We start from the raw sequence: 23,814 nt of genomic DNA, 5'->3' as shown, positions 1-23,814 counted from the left end.
CATAGTTTAACCATGGTATTTGCAGTAAAGCTGTGGTTATACGAGAAAGAAAAAAAAACATGGTTACTACGCTTTTATTATAATAAAACCATGGTTAATTTTCTTCAGTGATTTAACAACATTATATTTACTATAAGTATCATTTTTATATAATTGTATATTTGGAAAAATTATAATTCCAAATATAATTATATAATAATATGTAATAATATAAAATTATAATAAATATAATTGTATAATTAACATATAATTATATAAAAACATTTTCTAAATAAATAGATGTCAAATAAAAATGCATGTAAATGCTTTAACATGTTTTGTTTTAACTTGTAAGCAAACAAGCGAAAAATATTTGTCAAAGATTCAATTTTATGTCTCATACTTCAGAGGAAAATTGTTATTTTCTTCATCTGTAATGTCTCTCCTCCTGATGCCCCTTACAGAAGACACACAACAAAATATCAATGACTTTCTTTGTCTTTCCATGCAACGTGGCTAATTGTGACATCAGCCATTTTTAAAAACTAAAGAGAGGTTTGCATGTCTATGACACACCAAGACTTCAAACTAAACACAAATGTCTTCTACAGACAACACAAATGACTCAGTTACTGCTGCATTGAGAGCAGACGGCTCAAACAATCATATCTGCAGATCACTACACAAATACTGACAAGCCCATCGGACTGAAACTGCTGAGTTCATGCTTGCACTGCCAAAAACAGATACGATAATGCCACACTCATGAAAGACGATATTACAACTCAGGAGCAATATAATCGATATTTCAAAACTTAGCAGTGATAATGAAAAATATACAAGGATCACACCCATCCAAACAATCTGCTGAACTCTGAAACTTGATCAAAATGAATATGCTTGTATTATGAACTCAGACACTTTATCTTCAAATTCATTCTAACTTGGTTATTTACAGGGTGACAAGGAAACAAACAGGAAATTAAGCACTAAAGTTCAGACCGATTGAGAGAATGGCAGCTTAACTGATTTGTGTAATTTGATTAAATTGTACACAAACTAACACCATAATGCTTACTAATATTTGTACTGTTTTCCCTCCAAAATGATTTCACTTCCTGCAGGATGATGCCATTATGGAACTGGCTTTTGCTATTTAAAGGGATTAAAATGCAAAATGTATTTTTTTTTTTATTCCTTTTCTTCTGAATGAAATACAACTTGGACATGTTTTCATGAGACTGGATCATGCAGAGCTTTTATACAGGTTAATAAACTATTATGATAAGTGCCACAGAACAGAAAGTAGCAAGTGGCTCCACTGAGAAAGTTTATAACAAAAACCTAAAGTCTTATAAATAAAATTGATAAAACCTTCTTCAGATTTGGAGAAATGTAGCATTGCATCACTTGCTCAGCAATGGATCCTCTGCAGTGAATCCATCAGTTAATAATAATAATAATACGTTTTATTTATATAGTGCCTTTCCAGAACTCAAGGACCATTTACAATAAACATCAGAAATGTAAGGATAACATCAAACAATAATACAGAAAGTAAAGAGAACATCAGACATCCAGAGAGTAATATATACGTATATAAGACAATATAAGACAGAATAAACCATTTAAGTTAGTTAATTTAAGAAAGATAACATTCTGAAAACAAGTGAGTTTTGAGCAGCGATTTGAATTTAGACAGGCTATTGGCAAGACAGAGTGATCTGGGAAGAGAGTTCCATAATTTAGGGGCAACAACACTGAATGATCTGCTCCTCATGGAAGAGAGGCGATACCGAGGGACGGCGAGAAGGCGAGAATCTGAGGACCGCAATGAACGAGGTGGAGAATAGGGAAGGAGCAGATTGCGAAGACAGTAAGGAGCCAGACCATGCAAAGCTTTAAAAGTAAGCAGGAGAATTTTAAACTTAATACGATAGGCCACTGGTAGCCAATGCAGATCAGCTAGAATAGGGGTGATGTGGGCCGAACGCTTAGCGCGAGTGAGAATACGAGCAGATGAGTTTTGAATATACTGTAATTTAGCAATAGAGGTAGCTGGTAGGCCAATGAAAAGGGCATTACAGTAATCGAGACGAGATGAAACAAAAGCATGAAGGAGAGTTTCTGGACGGAGCTGGAAAATTCGACATAAATGAAAGAATGCTGATTTAGAGAGAGAGTTAATATGAGACTGAAATGAAAGAGAGGAGTCAAACATAACACCGAGATTTCTAACGATACTAGATGGAGCCATTAGAGTGCCAGTGATATTGCAAGTAAAGTCAGTGGGAACTTTGGTGGTAAGTGATGGGGTACCAATAAAGATGATCTCAGTTTTATCTATATTAAGTTTCAGAAAATTAGAGTTAAGCCATGTTTTTATATCCTGCACGCAAACAGAAATTTTGTCAATTTGGGTGGATAGGGAAGGCCTGCATGAGGTGTGATATGAATGCCATCAGCATAAAAATGATAGCTAAAGCCATGACGCTGTAGTATCTGACCCAATGGTAAAATATAAATAGTAAACAACAAAGGCCCAAGAACGGAACCCTGGGGGACGCCTTGTTTCAGGGGGGCAGTAGGGGATCTAAAATCCCGAGCAGAAATGTAAAACTGTCTGTCACATAGGTATGAAGAGAGCCAGGAAAGAGCAGTACCAGATATACGCACAGCGGAAAGACGAGAGATGAGCAAATCATGAGAGATGGTATCGAAGGCAGAACTGAGGTCAAGTAACAGAAGTAAAGACAGAGAGCCAGTGTCGCAAGAGAGTAATAAATCATTCACTACCTTTGCAAGGGCAGTTTCAGTACTATGTTGTGGACGGAAGCCGGACTGACATGGGTCAAAGAAATTATTTGTCACTAGGAATGACTGAAGCTGGGAAACTACAGTACTCTCCAATAATTTAGCAATAAATGGTAAGTTTGAAATGGGACGATAATTGGATAAAACGGTAGGATAGAGATTGGGTTTCTTGAGAACTGGGGTAACTGCAGCGATTTTAAGTGACTGAGGAAAAGAAGCAGTGACAAGGGAAGCATTTATGAAATGAGAGATATGTGCAGAAATGACCGAATGACACCGTTTCAAGAGAGAAGTAGGAGCTGGGTCAAGTCGACAAGAAGAAGAATTGGATTTTGAAATAAGCTCGGAGACAGAAGATGGATTGGTAAGAGAAAAGCAGGACAGGGAATGACCAGAGAGATTAGGCTCAAAGCTAAAATTGATAGCTTTATTCGAAAAGCCCCGGTGGATGGCAGCCGTCTTGTCCAGAAGATAATTTAGAAAGGAGCAGCAGAATTCATCTGAACCTACAGCATCATGAGGTGGTGGTTTGGTAAAAGTTGATTTAATGTGTTGAATAGTGCTTTTGGCCTGTTACTGGCTTTATTAATCATGGCAGACACGAAACTAGAACGCGCTAGGTGTAAAGCAGATTTGTAATTTTTGAGATGTTCAAGAAAGGTTAACATCTGGAGAAGACAAAATCTGAAACAAATCCATCTTTAAGGTGTTTTTAACTTCAAACCGTGATAAAATACAAGTGCATAATCCACAATAACGCTTCCTCCAGTGAAAAAGTTGTCTCTCACATCAAAATCACCCACATATTTGTTTAGAGCTGTTCTGGACTGTTTTGGCTTGTAAACGGTACTTGATCTGTGCAGATTTCTCTCCTGATTCAGACCAGACCACTTTTTCACTCTTATTTTTATCTGGAAGTGACGGTTTGAAGTTAAAAACATCTTAATGCTGGATTTGTTTCAGCTTTTGTCTTGTCCAGATGTTAACTGATGGACTGGAGTGGTGTGGATTATTGTGATGTTTTTATCAGCTGTTTTGACTCTCATTCTGACGGCACCCATTCACTGCAGAGCATCCATTGCTGAGCAAGTGATGCAATACTACATTTCTCCAAATCTGATGAAGAAACAAACTCATCTACATTTTAGATGGCCTGAGGCTGAATACATTACCAGCAAATTTTCATTTTTGTGTAAGCTATTCTTTTAATTACTACACTGAAAAAAAAAAATTTGTGTAGAACTAGTTTTCACTCAGATACTGCGTATATAGGGTCTTATAAAATAAGAATAAGGTCTTATAAAAAGCAAAGTATTTCTATACTGCTTCACACTGAGTGAGTTCAGCAGCTGAGCTACATGAACTGACTACAGATTACATTTGACCTTTCACCTCTGCCAAAACTGGCTTTTCATGCTGAGTGTGTCTCACACACAATGATTAGTTAGACTGACACCAAGCCCTTATGTTGACTCAGGGCCTCTCGGATGGCGTAAATGGAGATTTCTCACGCGAGCCGAGCCTGTGGGCAGATCTACAGCATTTTCCTTCCTGAACTACAGCATAAATACTCTGTGTGTGTGTGTGTGTGCGTGTGTGTGTTTGTGTGTGTGTGTGTGTGTCTGCGAATCTGAACCTCACCAGGACGAGAATCCACCGCAAACATGAGTAAAACACAAGCCATGAGTCAAATGAAGGATAGGATGGAGAAAGCGGCGAAAATGAAGGATGAAGACAAGCTTTATAAGCGAGAGGGAATCCTGTACTCCACGGTCCTCAGCCCTCCAGAGACCTTGGACAAGTTAAAAGAGCTGGAGGCCAGAGAGAATGACCTTATCCTGGTGGCGTACCCTAAATGTGGTGAGTAAAACAAGATGGGTTTAGTTGCGTTTGCTTTTGTTACTGTAAGACGTGCATGTGCGAAAGTTTACTCTACTAGCCCTAAAACTAGTGCAAAGCTGCTGGTGGAGTCAGGTTACATAACTCACAGTTTGCTCGAGGACATTTCTCTTGTAAACCTTCCTGCATTAACTGACTCATGCAGCTGTAATACTGAACAATGAAGAGTGATGCAATTCTGTGCATTCATGGAACTCAAACACTGGTGTAAACTGGTGCACCCAAGCAAATTTACATAAGAATTGTTTTTTTATATAAAATATTTACACAGAAAATGATCACATTGGACTGAATGTGACGATTGACCGAATGCGGTTTTACAAATAATTTGTGCCAAAAATTTTGGAATGGAGTTAGATGCAACAATTTTATGAACAATATACATTAAAATTGTAGCTCAAGAATGATTTTACAAATTATTTACAAAGAAAATTGTTGCAATGAATTTAATGTGAGAATTTACAGTGCATAAGAATGGATTTATACTTTCATTCTGCTTGTGTGTCATAAATAAACCCTTGGTGCAAAGACTTAATTAACAGCTCTAAACTTAAAGACTAACATTTAACCTTTAACACAGATCTGAGTCTTTAATTTCTTAAACAACCAGATTCATGTGACCTGATTCTCTGCAATGCATGACACATTTGTGATTCTTATGTAATGAGCGAGTTATGCTCAATGTCAACACCAGCTGTAATACTGGACACTGAAGAGTGAAGCAATTCTGTGCTTTCGTGAAACTCAAACACTGGTGTAAATTGGTGCACCCAAGCAAATTTACACAAGAATTGTTTTTTACAAACCATTTACACTGAAAATGATCACACTGGACTGAATGTGACAATTTACTAATGCGGTTTTACAGACAATTTGCACCAAAAATTGTGGAACTGAATGAGACGTATTTAAGAACAATATTTATGAACAATTTACATTAAAATTGCAGTACAACAATGATTTTACAAAGGTGTTGCAATGAATTTAACATGAGAATTCAGAGTACTTAAGAATGGTTTTACTTTCATTCTGTTTGTGTTTCATGAATGAAACGTTGGTGCAAAGATTCACATTTTGCCTTTAACACAAATCCAGATCTTTCATTCCTTAAACGAACAATCTCACGTAACCTGATTCTCTTCAATGCATGACACATTTACAATTCTTGCGTAATGTCAACACCAGCTGTAACACTGGACACTGAAGAGTGAAGCAATTCTGTGCTTTCATGAAACTCAAACACTGGTGTAAATTGGTGCACCAAACTGGATTTACATAAGAATTGGTGTTTACAAAATATTTGCACTGAAAATGATCACATTGGACTGAATGTGACAATTTACACAATGCCGTTTTACAGACAATTTGCACCAAAATTGTGGCATTGAATTACGCAACAATTTAAGAAATGCTTAATGAACAATGATGATTTCGCAAATGATTTACAAAGAAACTGTTGCAATGAATTCAATGTGACAATTTACAGTGCATTAAAATGCTTTCATACATTTCTTCTGCTTGTATTTCATGAATTAAATCTCATCTGTGATGCAAAGATGTTAAAATAGTTTCAGAAAGTTTAACAGGAACAAAAGTTTTGAGTGTCTCTCGTTGAGGTTAACTCTCTCTTTCTCCCAACTTTATCTTAAATCTGATTGTAATTGATCTCTAACAGGGTTTAACTGGATGGTGGCAGTCTTGCGTAAAATCTTGAATGCTTCCACTGGGAAAGATGAGAAACCCCCTGAAAGGCCTCCTCTGGTTGAGTTTTTACCTCCAGATGTTCAAGAGGTCAGAAACAGCACAAACAAGCTGCGAATTAATCTGGGAACGTTTACGCTGAACGCACAAAAACTTCACAGTTACAGTTTCACACTATCTGCCTTACAGAAACTGGCCGAAATGCCCCCACGGAGGCTTCTGGGAACTCATCTGCCCCCTGACAACATGCCTCCCTCTTTCTTTACTAAGAAACCAAAGGTCAGTAACAGCGAGCGCACTTTGAAGCACATCGGAGAGGTCACATGACACTAGATACCAACTATACAAGAGCTGCACGTGCCAAACACACCAATGACATTCACTGTTAGAGAACTTAACCTCGGTTTGGAGTCAGTATGATTTAAAAAAAAAAATTTTTTTTTTTTTTTGTGGAAAGAAATGAATACTTTTATTCATCAAAGATGCATTAAACTGTTCAAAAGTGACAGTAGAGACATTTATAATGTTACAAAAGTTTTATATTTCAAATAAATGCTGTTCTTTTGAACTTTCCATTCATCAAAGAATCCTGAAAAATGAAATATTTCACGGTTTCCACAAAAATATTGTGCAGCACAACTATTTTCAACATTGATAATAATCAGAATGCTGTTTTTACTGTATTTTTGATCAAATACATGCAAACTTTTGAATTATAGTGAATATAACTTCTAATTGGAAAAGTGGAGAATATGACCATAATTTGACCAGTTGGTGATGTTGAATGCAAGCAAATTCATTTTAGTTTTCACTATGTGAGGATTTGACTGAATATTATTAGCCAGTATGGGTGAAGACTGAACTTTGTATGACGAATTTCAAAACAAATTATTTAAAAATGCATAACGCATCAGGTGAATTCTGATTCTGTGCCTGTTGATTCAAAAGTTACATGCAACAAATCATTAAATACCATATATTGGGACTAAAAATGAATTCAGATTAGAACAGAACACACCGTTTTCTCTCATCAAATACAATGTCTTTTTTCAGATTCTAGTGGTGTTCAGAAACCCGAAAGACACGCTTGTCTCATATTACCATTTCATGAACAAAAACCCGCTTCTGCCCAGCGCTGAGTCGTGGGACAAGTTCTTCTCTGACTTCATGGCTGGTGAAGGTAAGAAAAACATTGAACAATGAAAGGTGAAAAGTGAATATTGTGGAGGACTGAAGATATACCGTTATTTATGTCTCCTCTTCAGTGCCCTGGGGCTCTTTTTTTGATCACACTCTCGCCTGGGAGAAACGTCTAGATGACCCAAACGTGATGATCGTGACATATGAGGAGCTGAAACAGGTAGAGCAACCTGTGTGTGTTTTGTTTGCAACGTCACAGTTTCATATTCATTGACCGTTTGTCTTAGTGAAACTGTTTTAAACCCATTTTACTTCCATAATGTGATGCATTTCTGAGGGAAACAAATATTTATGATAAAATGTTGAAGACTTTAGAACAATGTGCAATGATAAATAACACTAAGACCATGATTAGCTGCGTATTAAGATGTAAATCTGACGTCATGTTGAAATGTTTGAGCTTTTTCTGCTGTTCATGCAGAACCTGCCAGAAGGTGTGAAGAAAATCTCGGAGTTCTTCAACCTTCCACTGACCGATGAGCAGGTCAGCAGCATCGCTGGAGAAAGTACATTCAACGCCATGCTGGAAAACTCCCAGAAATCTCATGGCAATTTGGGCAACATCTTCTTCCGAAAAGGTAAATAAAAAAAAAATCCCTTCATGATGGATTTCAGATCAAACTAATTCAAACATGTATCCTAAAATTCCTCAGGTACAGCGTTTTTACATACAATAACTGTATAGAACTATAAAAAAATATATATCTATTTATGTAAATATATATATATATATATATCTGTCTACATAGCCAAAAAACAAATCTCAATATTTTTTACAAATTTTTATATATTTTGCATTTTATAAAAAAAAAAGGAGCAATGTTTTTCAATAATCTCAATATTTTTCCTAATTTTAATAAAATGTATATATATATACAGTAAATATTTCAAGAACAATGATTTTGGTGATTTTTCCCCAAATTTTTTACTGCTTTTTACTAAATCAAATTTACAACAACAGCATTTAAATCATACTGTATGTACTTAAGGCTGCCAAAAAAATAAAATAAAAAAGATACAAAAAGTGCAAAAAATAAAAAGGTTTTCACTTTAAGATGCACAGATCTATTCTGACATACAATATATATTTTTTATCCCGCCCGTCGCTATCAATCATCACATTTTTGGATTCAATTCCACACTTAAAGAGATAGTTCACCCCCCCCCAAAAAAGTTTCTGGTCCCCACTGACATCCATTGCATTTTTTTTTCATACTATGGATGTCAATGGGGACCAGCAACTGTTAGCTTCCTTTAAAATCACTGAAGCTGTCAATCACTTCAACGTGAGTTCAATGAGCTCAAAATCTGTTATGATCAATGAAATCTATAACGCATCCAATTTACATCGAATTCCTTTGTGTTTTTCCTGTCACATGTTTTGTCTTCAGGTGAGGTGGGCGACTGGAAGAATCATTTTTCTGATGCCCAGAGCAAACAGATGGATGAGCTTTTCCAAGTCAAACTAGCTGGAACAAATCTCGGAGCCAGACTGAAGTATGACCTTTACTGCCAATAAATGTGACGGCACGGCAAGAGCCGATGGACAGAGAAACTGTTCACTTAGGGATTTACTGTCATTCACACGGGCAGCTGTTTAATCGCTTTCATCGTTTGCCTTTTGCTACATTACATTGTTTACAATAAGCACAAAAACCTCACTGTCATTAAACCTCATGCTGTGTATATGCTAACATTTATTAAAAAAAAGATGTCAACACTATTTCATTCTCTGTCAGAAATATCTATTGCAAATGTTCACCACTAGTCGGTGCAATACTTCAATCCCATGAACCTCACCTGTAACACACCATCATGATTTTAAACTGCTCTAATGGCTCACAGAGAGCAGGAAAAAAATGATGCTAAATGCAAATAATAAAATGCAAGCAACCGTATAATGGTGCATATTTAGGACAGCAAAATAAAAAGAATTATCACTTTTAAAAAGGAAGTAAAAAACACTTTCATATTTTTTTATTGTTGATGTCAAATGTTTTGTGTCCAAGCAATAAATTCATCCATCATTTGGTAGAGGCTTGTGAAATTAGGCGGATATCAATGTGGACAGGATGTGTGACCTCAAAAACGTCCTGAAAAACCAACAAAACTACACGAGAATTAAGAAAATACAATTCCAACTTATTATTTTAGTATCATTGAGATAATATTAGTTTTTATTAATATTTTCAATCTGTTTTATATTTTTCATTTTAATTTGAGTTAAAGTTTTAGCAATTTTGTCGTGTTTTGTTGTTTTTAGTAGTTTTTCTTCTTTTTAAAAAAAAAAATGTCTATTTAGTTTTTTATAAATGTTTATTTCAGTTTTAGTTATTTTATTACATTAAGGTAAACTACATTAAAATGAGAAATGAAACTAGCTGAAATAAAAAAGTTTTAATTTTTTTATATTATTATATTTATTTTATATTATAATTATTATTAATTTATTTTACTATTATTTTATATTAATAATATTTATTTTTATAATTTTATATTTAATTGATTTATTTTATAAAATATTTATTCCATAAAAACATTTATGATCGGCAGCGAGGCTAAATATGGTTCCTTTGTATTTTTAAACCAATTTTTTGTCAAAAAGGACATTAAGAATCACAGCTGATAACACTTTTGGTTCATTTGATCGCACTGGAAATGGAAGGTCACGTCGGGTGCATTGCATTGTGGGAATGCAATTCATTTGGGCAGTTAGAGTTTGTAATTAGTACTGTATAATCCATCCATTAGGCCAATTTGCACGCTGTGCATATTGTGCATATTGTAAAATAGTATGACTAGTATGCTATTCTTAACATAGCCATGCTGTCAGACTCATCAGGAGTATCCCATCATTCCTAATGAAGTCTAATTACAGCCGTGATGATGTGAACAGCAGATGACCCCTACATGAACAGCACATCCTGGAAACGTTACGGAGTTTTTCTTGTCAAAACAAGACGATCAGTGAGGAAATGCAGAAAAGTGCTCATATCCGACCAGCATCAATCAAACTCTAATTTAATCTGGTTCAGACCAATGCCACCAAAAAAAGGAACACGAAGGCCACATGTGAATCTAAACAGCCTTGTGGTCCATTTAAGCAGCATATTAAAACTATAGATTGCTACAAAGTCTACAAGGAGAAAAACACTGTGACCTCTGGCTCAGTGGTTTTATAACTGCAGTAAAACAGCTGATGTGGGTTTAGTTGCTGACAGATATGGAGCAGATGTATTTTAGCGCTATTGGGAAAAATATTGATATTATAGTGACGAAAGCCAAAATATTAAATGCAATGCATTATTTTGTAGAAAAGGTCAAAATGAGATTTGGAGCCATATTACAGGGGGGTAAAAATTACTTCAGAAAGATGGCAGCATTATTAAATTATTTTTACACAGAGGCTGGTAGGTACAGTATATTAGTCAAATCTGTTGACTTTAACTCTTTGTTGCATTATATGCCTATGGTGACCGTTCAAAAATGGGAAGATGCACTTTTCGAATTTATTTTCCAAAGTTTGCATGTCTTTAACTCAAGAACTGACTTTATTCACTAAATATACATCCACGGCGCTTCATATTTTGGCTTTCTACTTCATTTATGCATTTCTTTCACCAGAAAAAAATACATAAATATCAGAATCACAGAATGAACCAACAGCACTTTGAATCAAAAGTTTGAGGATTTTTGTAATGTTTTTGTCTCTTCTGCTCACCAAGGCTGCATTTATTTGATCGAAAATACAGTAAAAAGTAATATTGTGAAATATTATTACAATTTAAAATAGCAGTTTTGTATGTGAATATATGTTAAACTGTAATTTAGTTCTGTGATCAAAGCTGAATTTTCAGCATCATTACTCCAGTCTTCAGTGTCACATGATCTTCAGAAATCATTCTAATATGCTGATCTGCCGGAAACAATGATATATTTTATTTTCAATATTCTTTGATGAATAGAAAGTTGAAAAGAACAGCATTTATTTGAAATCTTTTGTAACATTATAAACGTCTTTACTGTCACTTTTGATCAATTTAATGCGTCCTTGTTGGATAAAAGTATTTATTTCTTTAAATAAAAATCAAACTGAACCCAAGCTTTTAAACCGTAGTGTATATGTAGGTTTGGGAAGGAAGTATATCTGAGGACGATGAGAAGCGCTTTACTGATTATTGTCTGATTCATCAGTGATGAACGCTGCAGACCGACTACACATTTCTGGAATTGATATATATACACACAAAGAAAAATAGCTGCGCTGCAGGAAAACATATCTGGACCAGAATGCCTCATCTAGATGTCATATATCAAACTGTTGCCATTTATTCTGCTCCTCTCAAGAGCTGAGGAACCATTTCAGCAAATAAGACAAAGCACGAGTTCAAATGTCACACAAACTGCCCTTTTCACTCCGGTCAGACCCGATCAGAATTGAGTCACTCGCTGACCGTCTGTGACATGAAGGCTGATGATCGTTTGCTAGATCATCTGTCACGAGGTCCAGTGTAAAAGGAGGGTGAGACATGACAAATCACAAAACAGCTAAAGACGCCGGAAAACCCTCAAACACACGCTTTTTTATATTTATTTTATGTGCATTTGATTGAGTCCCTTTGGAGTTACAATTATCAATTATTAATATGCAAATTAACTTTAATAATTGTTGAACATAGTTATTATTTTCATCATATAATTTAAAAATATTTTTGTTTTGTTTTTAATTAAGACTAATGTACAGTGTTTTCATTAATATCAATGATAAACAGTGTTGGGGGTAATATATTACAAATAAGCACAAATTACTCTAGACACACATTTGTGTCTTTTTTTTACTGCTGAAGTGTTGAAATGTCTTCTTCTGCATTCTACTGTACGGACGTAAATTTACTTTCCCTTCAGCCTGAGGCTTATTCATTTCACTTTTGGTGTGAAAAGGCTTTTATATTTGCCAAAAATATAACTTTTTTATTTTAAAAACAAACAAGCAAGCCCTGTCCAGATTTAAAAAGTAGCGCAAAAGTAACGTAAAGCATTACTTTCCATAAAAAAGTAACTAAGTAACGTAATTATTTACTTTTTTTATGGAGTAATGCAATATTGTAATGCAATAAGTAACTTTCAACTTTGCAAAAGTAACTTTCCCCAACACTGATGATAAATACTTGTAAATATAAATTATATAAAAGGAAACCTATTTTATCATCATTACGAGTTCATTTTGCATTGCGACAGTATTTTCAGAATTTATAAGGGTTCCTTTGAAGTTATAATAATCAATAATTCATATGCTAATTATCTTTATTTTAAATAATAGTTAAACAAAGTTATTATTTTCATTATACAGTTAACAAAAACGTATTTCAGATTTTTATATAAGATTACCATATAGTGTTTTCATAATATTGCATTATAAATTAAATAAATCTCACCCCATAAATCACATGGAAAATAATAAACTATTTGAAATATAAATTATTTTAAATTAATCTTATTTCATTATCATTATGGGGTTGTTTTGCATTGTTTGCATTGTGTTTTGCATTATTATCTTCATAATACAGTTAACAAAATATATTTTAGATTTTTTTAAGATTAATGTATGTGGTTTCATAATATTGCATCATACATTAAATTAAATTAATCTCACCCCATAAATCACATGGAAAATAAAATACATTTGAAATATAAATGATTAAATATTTGAAACCGAAATAATTTAGAATGAAACCCATTTTCTTATTATTATGGGTTTGTTTTGCATTGTGACATTATTTTCATTACTTATATAGATCTTATTGAAGCTATAAGCATCTAATATTTCAGATTTGCGTATTCGTTTCTAGGTTCTTTAAAGCACCAGAACATACCTGAGAACTGTGAACTACAGATAAAAAGCAAAATTATTTGTATAAAAATAGCTAAGAAAAAAAAAACTTTTCTCATCAAAGATCATCATTAGAACCTTGTTAATTAGTGGCTAATTTCCATCTCTGGTTTTACTGTGACTGTCATGCAGAGATCTGGTCTGACGGTCGTTCAGATGCAGCCACAGGAAATGAGGTCCTGAGGGGGTCGTTACAAACTCACAGAGCACCATCACTGCACCCAGAACTGAACAGTTACCGCTCACATGCTCATCAAACAGAGATGATTGACAGCTGACCAGAATATCACAGAGACTTGGCAACCACACAGAATACCCTACAGCAACAGCATAGCAACACACTACAAAACACTTGAAACACCATAGCAACACACTACAAACACTTGGAACATCATAACAACACACTACAAAACACTTGGAACACCATAACAACACACTACAAACACTTGGAACACCATAGCAACACACCACAAACACTCAAAACATCATAGCAACACACTATAAACATATTGAACACCATAGCAACACACTACAAAACACTTGAAACACCATAGCAACACACTACAAACACTTGGAACACCATAGCAACACACTACAGACACTTGAAACACAATAGCAACACACTGCAAACACTCAAAACATCATAGCAACACACTACAAACACTCAAAACATCATAGCAACACACTATAAACATATGGAACACCATAGCAACACACTACAAACACTTGAAACACAATAGCAACACACTGCAAACATATGGAACACCATAGCAACACACTACAAACACTCAAAACATCATAGCAACACACTATAAACATATGGAACACCATAGCAACACACTACAAAACACTTGAAACACCATAGCAACACACTACAAACACTTGGAACACCGTAGCAACACACTACAGACACTTGAAACACCATAGCAACACACTACAAACATATGGAAAACCATAGCAACACACTACAAACACTTGGAACACCATAGCAACACACTACAAACACTTGGAACACTACATGTTTGTAGTTTGTAGTGCAACACACTACAAACACTTGGAACACCATAGCAACACACTACAAACACTTGGAACACTACATGTTTGTAGTTTGTAGTGCAACACACTACAAACACTTGGAACACCATAGCAACACACTACAAACACTTGGAACTCCACAGCAACCATATAGCAACACCATGGCAACAGGCTTTGCATGGGGAAGCATAAAAAAACAATGCATTCATTAATGTAATCAACTATAGAATTGTTAATTTATAGAACCATATATATTTTTGTTCTATATTTATGTTGTTAAGTTCCATAAAACACAATCACTGTACAGGTATTATCTATAATTTACTTTAAAATATATATTATAGGTTTTAAAATTAAGATTAATGTATAGTATTTTCATAATATTGTATTATACTATAAATGAAACCAAATTATTTTCACACATATCCATAATTTAGTTAACAAAAAATATATTTATTTTCTAAATTAATATTAACGAATAGTGTTTTCATAATTGTTTTTAGCGTTTTCAAAAGTTTCCCACAAATCACACGAAAAATACATAATAAATGATTATTAAATAATTAAAATTTAACATCAAAATTTTAATTATTCTGAATGATAAATGATAAATTATTTAAATATAAATTATTGTAAATGAAACCAATCACTATGGGTTCTTTTTGCCTTATTTCATTACAATTCTATTCAAAATTTGCATTATCGTAATTAAAGCAGTATACATTTACAGAATATCACACAGACTTGGCAAAAACCCAGAACACCCTACAGCAACCGCATAGCAACGCACTAAAACCACTTGGAACACCATAGCAACTGCATAGCAACACCCTGACAACAGGTTTTGTATGGAAAAGCACAAAAACCAATGAATTCATTAATGTAATCACTTACAGAATCGTTTATATTTTGGTTCTATATTTACGTTGTTAAGTTCCAGATGGTTATATGTCGACCTGAAATGACCTGCTGTACTGTATGCTGACCTGAATACAGTGTGCGTGGAGAAATATTGTGCAGTAATATTAGATTAGCAGACCTGCAGAATTCTGTAATACGATTGACCGATGCTTCTATAATGACTCTGATTCGACTCACATCACGTCATACCTTTCACAATCTAATGAAGATGCCCAATTACCACCGGACACCGTCTTAACTTAAAATCATCTCTGAGCTTTCAGATTTCAGACTTCCAAAAGGTACTTCAATTAAACATTGCATATATTAGAAAGCACAATAAATTGCCAAAAACAAACCGGAGTGAACGTCATTTAAGTATTATGCAGAAAAATTAGTCAGTGACATTTTCAGTCTTTCCGAGAAGCCCAGTTTAAGTTTGACCACCAGATCACCATTGGCTGTATCCTATGGGACCATGTGACGCAGGACAGATGCTGAGGATCTTCAGTAACGTGAATAATCAAGGTGTATAAAAGCAGCGGCCAGGAGACAAAGAGAGACAGACAGACGGGAACTGAGCCGAGGAAACTATTCTTCATCCGTACAGGTGTCAGAGATCATACACAACCGCACAGCTGAAAATACATCCGGACTGTGAGTACTTTGATTCTTCAATGTTTTGAGTGTTATATAATATATATTGTTAGAAAAATGCAAACTTCTAAAAACATTTATAGGTAGTTGTGTACTTTATTTACAAATGTCACATTTCAAATATATGTGCATTTATTAAAACAAAATGATTTATGAGCTTGTTAATTGGGAAATAATATAGGGTATTTGAACTTTTATAAATGCATTAGTTAATCATTATATAATATATATTGTTAGAAAAATGCAATCCTTTGAAAACATTTATGGGTAATAGAGTACTTTATATACGGTTTTACTAAACATTAAAAATGTATGTGCATTTATTAAAATAAAATTTGATGAACTTATATTAATTGGGAAACTACATGGGATATTTGAACTTTTATAAATGCATTTGTTAATTATATAATATATATTGTTAGAAAAATGCTAACTTTTATAAACATTTATGGGTACTTTACAAATTTCACATTTCAAATGTATCTGCATTTATTAAAATGAAAAGTTTTATGAACTTGTGTTAATTAGGAAACTACATTTTTTTATCAATGCATTTGATTATCATTATTTAATATATACTGTTAGAAAAATGCAAACTTTTAAAAACATTTATGGGTAGCTAGGTACTTTATTTAATTTTTTTTAAACTAACCATCTCAAATGTTTGCGCATTTATTAAAATAAAATGTTTTTGAGCTTATGTTAATTGGGAAACTACGTTACATATGTGTACTTTTACAAATGCATTTGATTATCATTATATAATATATATTGTTAGAAAAAAAAGCAAACTTCTAAAAACATTTATAGGTAGTTGGGTACTTTATTTACAAATTTCACATTTCAAATATATGTGCATTTATTAATATAGCATGTTTTATGAGCTTGTATTAATTGGGAAACTACATGGGATATTTGAACTTTTATAAATGCATTTGTTAATCATTATATAATATATACTGTTAGAAAATTGCTAACTTTTAAAAACATTTGTTAGTCATTAAAACGAACCGGGAAAAACGCTTAAAATGTAAACTATTTGCAGCGCCTAAGATGCATTTTAATTTTTTTTGTTTTAATCTAAAATTTTGATATTGAAAATAAGACAAATGTGACCCTGGAGCACAAAAGCAGTCTTAAGTCGCTGGGGTATATTTGTAGCAATAGCCAACAATACATAGTATGGGTCAAAATTATCGATTTTTCTTTTATGCAAAAAATCATTAGGATATTAAGTAAAGATCATGTTCCATGAAGATATTTTGTAAATTTCCTACCGTAAATATATCAAAACTTAATTTTTGATTAGCAATATGCATTGCTAAGAACTTAATTTGGACAACTTTAAAGATGATTTTCTCAATATTTGGATTTTTTTTGCACCCTCAGATTCCAGATTTTCAAATAGTTGTATCTCGGCAAAATATTGTCCTATCCTAACAAACCATACATCAATAGAAAGCTTATTTATTCACCTTTCAGATGATTTAAGAAAAATTGACCCTTATGACTGGTTCAGGGTCACAAATGGGGCTCATATCGCCATTATTTATCAAGTGCCACATATGCAAAAAGGCCAAAAACTGGTAAATTGATATCAAAAGAAAACCAAAATCTGTCTGAATATTCAGTCTAATGCAGATGTTTGTTCTGACTTGGTTTACACCTCTGCAGAAAGCCATGATTTCTCTGAGCAGCTGTCAGACGCTCCTCCTGATGGCCGTCTGCGGTGTTTTCTGCTGCAGGACTCTTGCATTGCCTGCCATCTCCGCATATCCTGACATCAGGTGAGACATAAAACACCATTAATGTACAGTCTATAATTTACTTAACAAAAATGTATTAGAGATTTTTTAATTACAATGAATGTATAGTTTTCATAATAATATGTAATAAATTTAAATAAATTATTTTCTATTATTAGTTATATTTAGTTAACAAAATTGTTTTTTTCATTTATATTTCAAATTAATTTAATCCCAAAATCACATGGAAAAATAGTAAATTATTTGAAATACATGAAAATAATGTCACAATGCAAAACAAACCAATAATGATATAAAATATGTTTAATTTAAAACAATTTATATTGCTAACCTATTTTATATCATAATGTGTTCGTTTTGCATTGTGACCATTTTTATCCAAAATTTGCATTATTGTAGTTAATTCAGACACACACACACACACACACACACATGCATATACTGGTTGGCATATAGGCTCCATTAAAACGTTTTCTTTTTCATTTTTATTTCTGAAATTCACTCATAAATTATATTATAAATAAATATGCAAAAGTTGAATATACTTGAAAAATGACTGCGACAAATTATCTTATTTTCTTTGCATCGAGTACATAGTTTGTATTTTGCATCTTAATTCTTTCCAGACCAGGCGCTCTTGATGAAGACGGAGAGGACGACTGGACGAGAGACCTGTCATTACAGGATCTGGAGGCATATAAACTCCTGTATGAACTCGCAAACACCGTCGAGAGGTACGTAGAAACACACTATGACATTAGCTACGGCTGTATGTCATACCATCAACACTCTTATAAAAATATTAGAGATCCATTTCCAGAGGAAAGACTGAAGCTGTAAATGTGATGATGAGGAAGATCTTTTGTGGGCACAAACAATCAAAGCACTGAAGACAATAAAAGACAATTTATACAATAAAATAAAACGTGCTTTTTATCTGTATTTGCTTTAGACCATCCAGACACGCTGATGGGCTGTTCACGAGCGGATACAGCAAACTGCTCGGCCAACTGTCTGCTAAAGAATATCTGGAGTCTTTACTCACAAAGAGAGTCAGGTAAAGATGGCCATATAATCTCTTAGACGTGAAAATGCATTATCCAAACTGAAATGGTTGTAATTCATGAACGCTTTGGAATACATAAGGTTAGTCTCTATTTCAAAGAAGACTATCAGCAGCTTTCTGGTGAAGTGAAAGCATTAAAAAAAGTAGTTTAAAAAGTCTTAAAAAGTTTACTGTAAAGTAAAAGCACTCTACTTTTTCATCTTATATAAAATAAAATAAATTAGAATCTAAAATTGCTATAAAATCAAAGCAATATTTCTAAATAAATTATGTTCCAAATTTGAAGTTGATATTACAAAAATTTAGGTTCCTATGATATATTGTTTAGGTGCTTTACACCCAAACTCCATTAAATGTATATTAAAAATGTATTAATTGATACATTTCTGTCACAATATTACTGTTTTCATGAAATAATCTTGAGACTTGATATGTGTTTTGTCAAGTTTAGAAAAAGTTTTGATTAAAAAAATAGTGTAATGAATTTTGTAATATGACACTTGACACCGCCAACTAGGGGGAGGAGCCTGGTAAAATGATTTAAAATACCATTTCCATGGTAACACGGAATGGTAGTGGTCAGAATTTTGAGTGTTTAAGCTTTAGAATTATATTTTATGATGATGTCTAAAATATGTGATAGGGAAATCAAAGCCATATATCTAAATAAATTGTGTTCCAAATTTGAAGTTAATATTACAAAAATTGAGGTTCCTGTGAGATTTTATTTAGGCGCTATATCAAAAACAGCCACCGGGTGATATCCAAACTCCATTGAGCGCATTTTCCAGTCACAAATTTATACATTTTTGTCACAATATTTTACTTTAATACTTTAATACAATACTTTAATCATGAAATAACCACCGAATATGGAACCTTGGACTCAGACCTTTCCAATGATACATGATTTGTCAAGATTTAAAAAAAGCTTTGATTAAAACATATTGTAGTAAATTTTGTAATAGGACACCTGACACCGCCCACTAGGGGGAGGAGCCAGTTAAAAGGATTTAAAGTACCATTTCCATGGTAACACAATGTCTGGTTTGGTTTATATATGACACTTAACAAGTTAAATAAGTCTGGATGGCAAACTGAATGTACTAAGTATCAAGAGGTAATACGGTCGCTGTTGTGATGCTGATTTAATTAAGCTTTTAATAATGAGGCAGCAGGAGGTCAGTGAACAGTGGAGGTCATTTTCCTGTCTGCCTGCTGTAGTGATGAGCTGGGTGTGGAGCAGATGCCTGTGAAACGTCACTCAGACGCCGTCTTCACAGACAACTACAGCCGCTACCGCAAACAGATGGCGGCCAAGAAATACCTCAACTCCGTTCTGGCAGGAAAAAGGAGGTACGGCTCGAATAAAAGGCGAGCATCACTATTACTAGTGCGATTAAATGACACAATAATCACACAGATTTACACTGAAGGAGTCAGAATGTCACAGAGAATACAAGCAAACACATAACAACACACTGACCAGAACAACCTAGCAACTGCATAGCAACACATCACCTGGAACAGCTGCATAGCAATGCACTGAAATACTAAGAATACCTTAGCAACCATATAGCAACACATCAACCAGAACATCCTAGCAACTGCATGGCAACAATTTTAAATACTCAGAACTCTTAGCAACCATGTAGCAACACATTGTCTGGAACACCCTAGCAACAGCATTGAAATATTCAAAACGCTAAGCAACCACGTAGCAACATAACATCACACATAACACCCTAGCAACTGCATAGCAATGCACTGAAATATTCAGAACACTTAGCAACCGCATAGCAACATATTGCCCTGATCAGCCTAGCAAATGCATAGCAATGCACTGAAATATTCAGAACACTTAGAAACCACATAGCAATGTATTGCCCAGAACAGCCTAGCAACTGCATAGCAATGAACTGAAATATTTAGAACACTTAGCAACCACATAGCAACATATTGCCCAGAACACCCTAGCAACAGCATAGCAACAAACTGAAATATTCAAAATGCTAAGCAACCCCATAGCAACATAACATCACCCAGAACACCCTCGCAACTACATCGCAATGCACTGAAATATTCAGAACTCTTAGAAACCATGTAGCAGCAGAACATCACCCCGTAACAGCCTAGCAACTACATAGCAACACACTGAAATATTCACAACACTTAGCAACCACATAGCAATGTATTGCCCAGAACAGCCTAGCAACTGCATAGCAACAAACTGAAATACTTAGAACACTTAGCAACCACATAGCAACACACTGTCTAGAACACCCTAGCAACAGCATAGCCTACGAACTGAAATATTCAAAATGCTAAGCAACCCCATAGCAACATAACATTACCCAGAACACACTAGTAACTGCATAGCAGTGCAATGAAATATTCAGAACACTTAGAAACCATATAGCAACAAAACATCACCCAACACCCTAGCAACTGCGTAGCGACACACTGAAATATTCAGAACACTTAGCAACCGTATAGCAACACAACATCACCTGGAACACCATAGCGACTGCATAACAACACACTGAAATATTCAGAACACTTAGCAACCACATAGCAACACATCATCACCCGTTAACACCCTAGCAACAGCATAGAATTGCCCTGGCAACCACCCACAACAGTTAAACATGGGCAAAAATAATTTAGAGAATGTAAAAAACATATATATTTTTCTCTTTTATAGTCTGAATGCATTTGATTTTTCATTATAGAAAGTTTCTGATGGATTTTGATCTGTGGTTTAGGTGATGCACTCCCGCTCAAACGCTGCCTGTGCTCTTCAACATGTAAGTGCACGCATGTCTTTTCTATTCTGTTAATAAATGCCGTCCCGAACGACATGGCTCTTTTTTAGTGTAGCTCTCTGAATTATGAATGAAAGATTAAGAATCATTTTGAAATGTCTGATTTTTCTCTTCTTAATCACATATAGTTGTCAAGTCAAACCTGATGTTCTGTAGGTGACACGGACGGCACAGCTTCAAGATTTCGCCATCATTATATATTCAAGCTTACACAATCTATTACGGCTGAAATTGAATAAACAGCACTAAACACAACACAAACTGAATGAGCGCGTCAGTGAATGTGATTCAGAATCCGTGTGATTTGTTGTTGGCTGACTAATGCTGTTATTTCTATAGAAATCTATTTTGACTGCTGTCATTCTTCATAACTGAAATCAAACCAATAAAAATGATCATGTTTGTAAAAACAGTTTTGTCTGCTGCTGTCATTCCTGCTGGTTAACTTTACTCTGTGATCAGCTTCACTAGAAAAATCTCTGGTGGATGTGATTCTTTAAATCCATTTATATGGAAGCTTAATTGATTCTGTGATCAAATAAAATAAAATTTTATCTGAAAATTCTGACTTTTTTTCCCCTCACAATTCATTTACACTCAGAATTGTCAGATAAAAAGTCACAATGCTTTTTTTTTTTTTATCCCTCATATAAACTCACAATTCTGAGAATAATTGGTGGGGCAAAAAGTCAGAATTGCAAGATCTAAACCAGGGTTATTATAATTAATTAAAATTAAAACTGACAGTAAAATTAATACCAGCAACATTATCGTTACTTGAAACTTATTTCAACTTATTGAAACTTAAAACTTATTGTTTTTTACCTTAGTAAATGTTACAATAAAATATAAAAAACTTTTTATTTCAGCTATTTGCCAAGGCAACATTTCTCAATTTAATTTAGATTGACTTGATGGACTAAAATAACTAAAACTAAAATAAAAATGTATAAAAAACTATACAGACATATTACAAAAAAAAAAAACTAAAAATGACTAAAACACACAACAGAAATACTAAAACTTTAACTAAAATAAAAAAAATGAAAAGAGAAAATATAAAAATAAAAGCTGGTTAAAATATTAATGAAAACTATAATAGTGTCTCAATTATTCTAAAATAGCACTGATGTAAATGCAATAAGTAAACAAACAAAAAAAGACAAAAAAAAGTCAAAATTGAAAGACAAAATGTTGCAATTACCTTTTTAAAAAAAAATAAAAAAAATAATTCCATGGCGGGAACAAGTTTCTGATATCTATGTTCAGATATGATTTATTATTATTTTTTATTATTATTTATATTATATGTTTATGTACAAACAAGAGTATGTATAACCAAAAAAAACAAAAACAAATACAGAAAAACATTGTACATCTTAAATAGTTACATAGTTTGTACTGCTTTCAAGTTTTTACTTTTAAATTTAGTTTCCAAATACATTTTAGAAATACATGTCAGTTTTAAATTGTTCAAACATCAAGTGGAAGTTCAAAGAGCGTCAGGGCTCTTATCTGCAGGAATGCTCTCAATGAGTGAGAGTTGACCACTATCAGCAGCACTAGCCTAATCACCGCGGGGTCAAAGGTCAGCGTGAGCTGAGGGCATGTCCTGCTTTTGTTTTTCAAATCATTTGACTTTATACCCAATGCTTTATTATTCATCATAACCGCAGTATCAACATCATCTATCCAGCAGATGGCGACAAATCACCGAATATCTACAGCTGTTTTTGGAAGCGCATCATTCCACGCTCTTCACACTATTTAGCCTTCAGTATGCACAGTTGTTTAGTATGCATGGAATATCCTATCAGGAATCCAGTGCATGTAATCATTTTCACCTAGCGACTACCCAAACGCCCTAGCAACTGCCAGAGCAAATAGAATTAAAATCATTAGAGGTTTCGGAGCAGTCTCTGATGCTTTATCTGGGTTTGCAGCTGCAGGTCAATCTGTGAATCTAATGGTGAGTGGACGAAAAGCAGGACATGCCCTCAGCTCACGCTGACCTTTGACCCCGCGGTGATTAGGCTAGTGCTGCGGATAGTGGTCAACTCTCACTCATTGAGAGCATTCCTG

At 34.0% G+C, this 23,814-nt stretch overlaps 2 protein-coding genes across 3 annotated transcripts; both read left to right on the top strand.

Annotated features, from left to right (window-relative positions):
* Positions 1–4,383: 4,383 nt before the first annotated feature.
* Positions 4,384–9,517, top strand: LOC107657965 (sulfotransferase 6B1-like). The gene is made up of 7 exons (XM_016446311.1): positions 4,384–4,653; positions 6,368–6,483; positions 6,583–6,672; positions 7,447–7,573; positions 7,659–7,753; positions 8,015–8,171; positions 8,985–9,517. The coding sequence occupies exons 1-7, from the start codon at positions 4,458–4,460 to the stop codon at positions 9,110–9,112; spliced, it is 909 nt and encodes a 302-aa protein (XP_016301797.1). The 5' UTR covers positions 4,384–4,457; the 3' UTR covers positions 9,113–9,517.
* Positions 9,518–15,989: 6,472 nt separating this feature from the next.
* Positions 15,990–22,112, top strand: LOC107657966 (VIP peptides-like). Of its 2 annotated transcripts, none has more exons than XM_016446313.1 (7): positions 15,990–16,075; positions 17,750–17,862; positions 18,468–18,575; positions 18,794–18,898; positions 20,132–20,263; positions 21,673–21,714; positions 21,861–22,112. In XM_016446313.1, exons 2-6 carry the CDS (start codon positions 17,756–17,758, stop codon positions 21,674–21,676), a joined length of 456 nt encoding a protein of 151 aa, XP_016301799.1. In that variant the 5' UTR covers positions 15,990–16,075; positions 17,750–17,755; the 3' UTR covers positions 21,677–21,714; positions 21,861–22,112. The 2 variants fall into 2 exon arrangements, with proteins under 2 accessions (XP_016301799.1, XP_016301798.1); XM_016446312.1 differs by having other exon boundaries at positions 20,132–20,281.
* Positions 22,113–23,814: the final 1,702 nt, after the last annotated feature.

This window comes from Sinocyclocheilus anshuiensis, unplaced genomic scaffold (genome assembly GCF_001515605.1).
Source record: "Sinocyclocheilus anshuiensis isolate Anshui unplaced genomic scaffold, SAMN03320099.WGS_v1.1 scaffold147, whole genome shotgun sequence".
Lineage (NCBI taxonomy): Eukaryota > Metazoa > Chordata > Actinopteri > Cypriniformes > Cyprinidae > Sinocyclocheilus > Sinocyclocheilus anshuiensis.
This window is presented reverse-complemented; position numbering and strand designations above follow the sequence as displayed.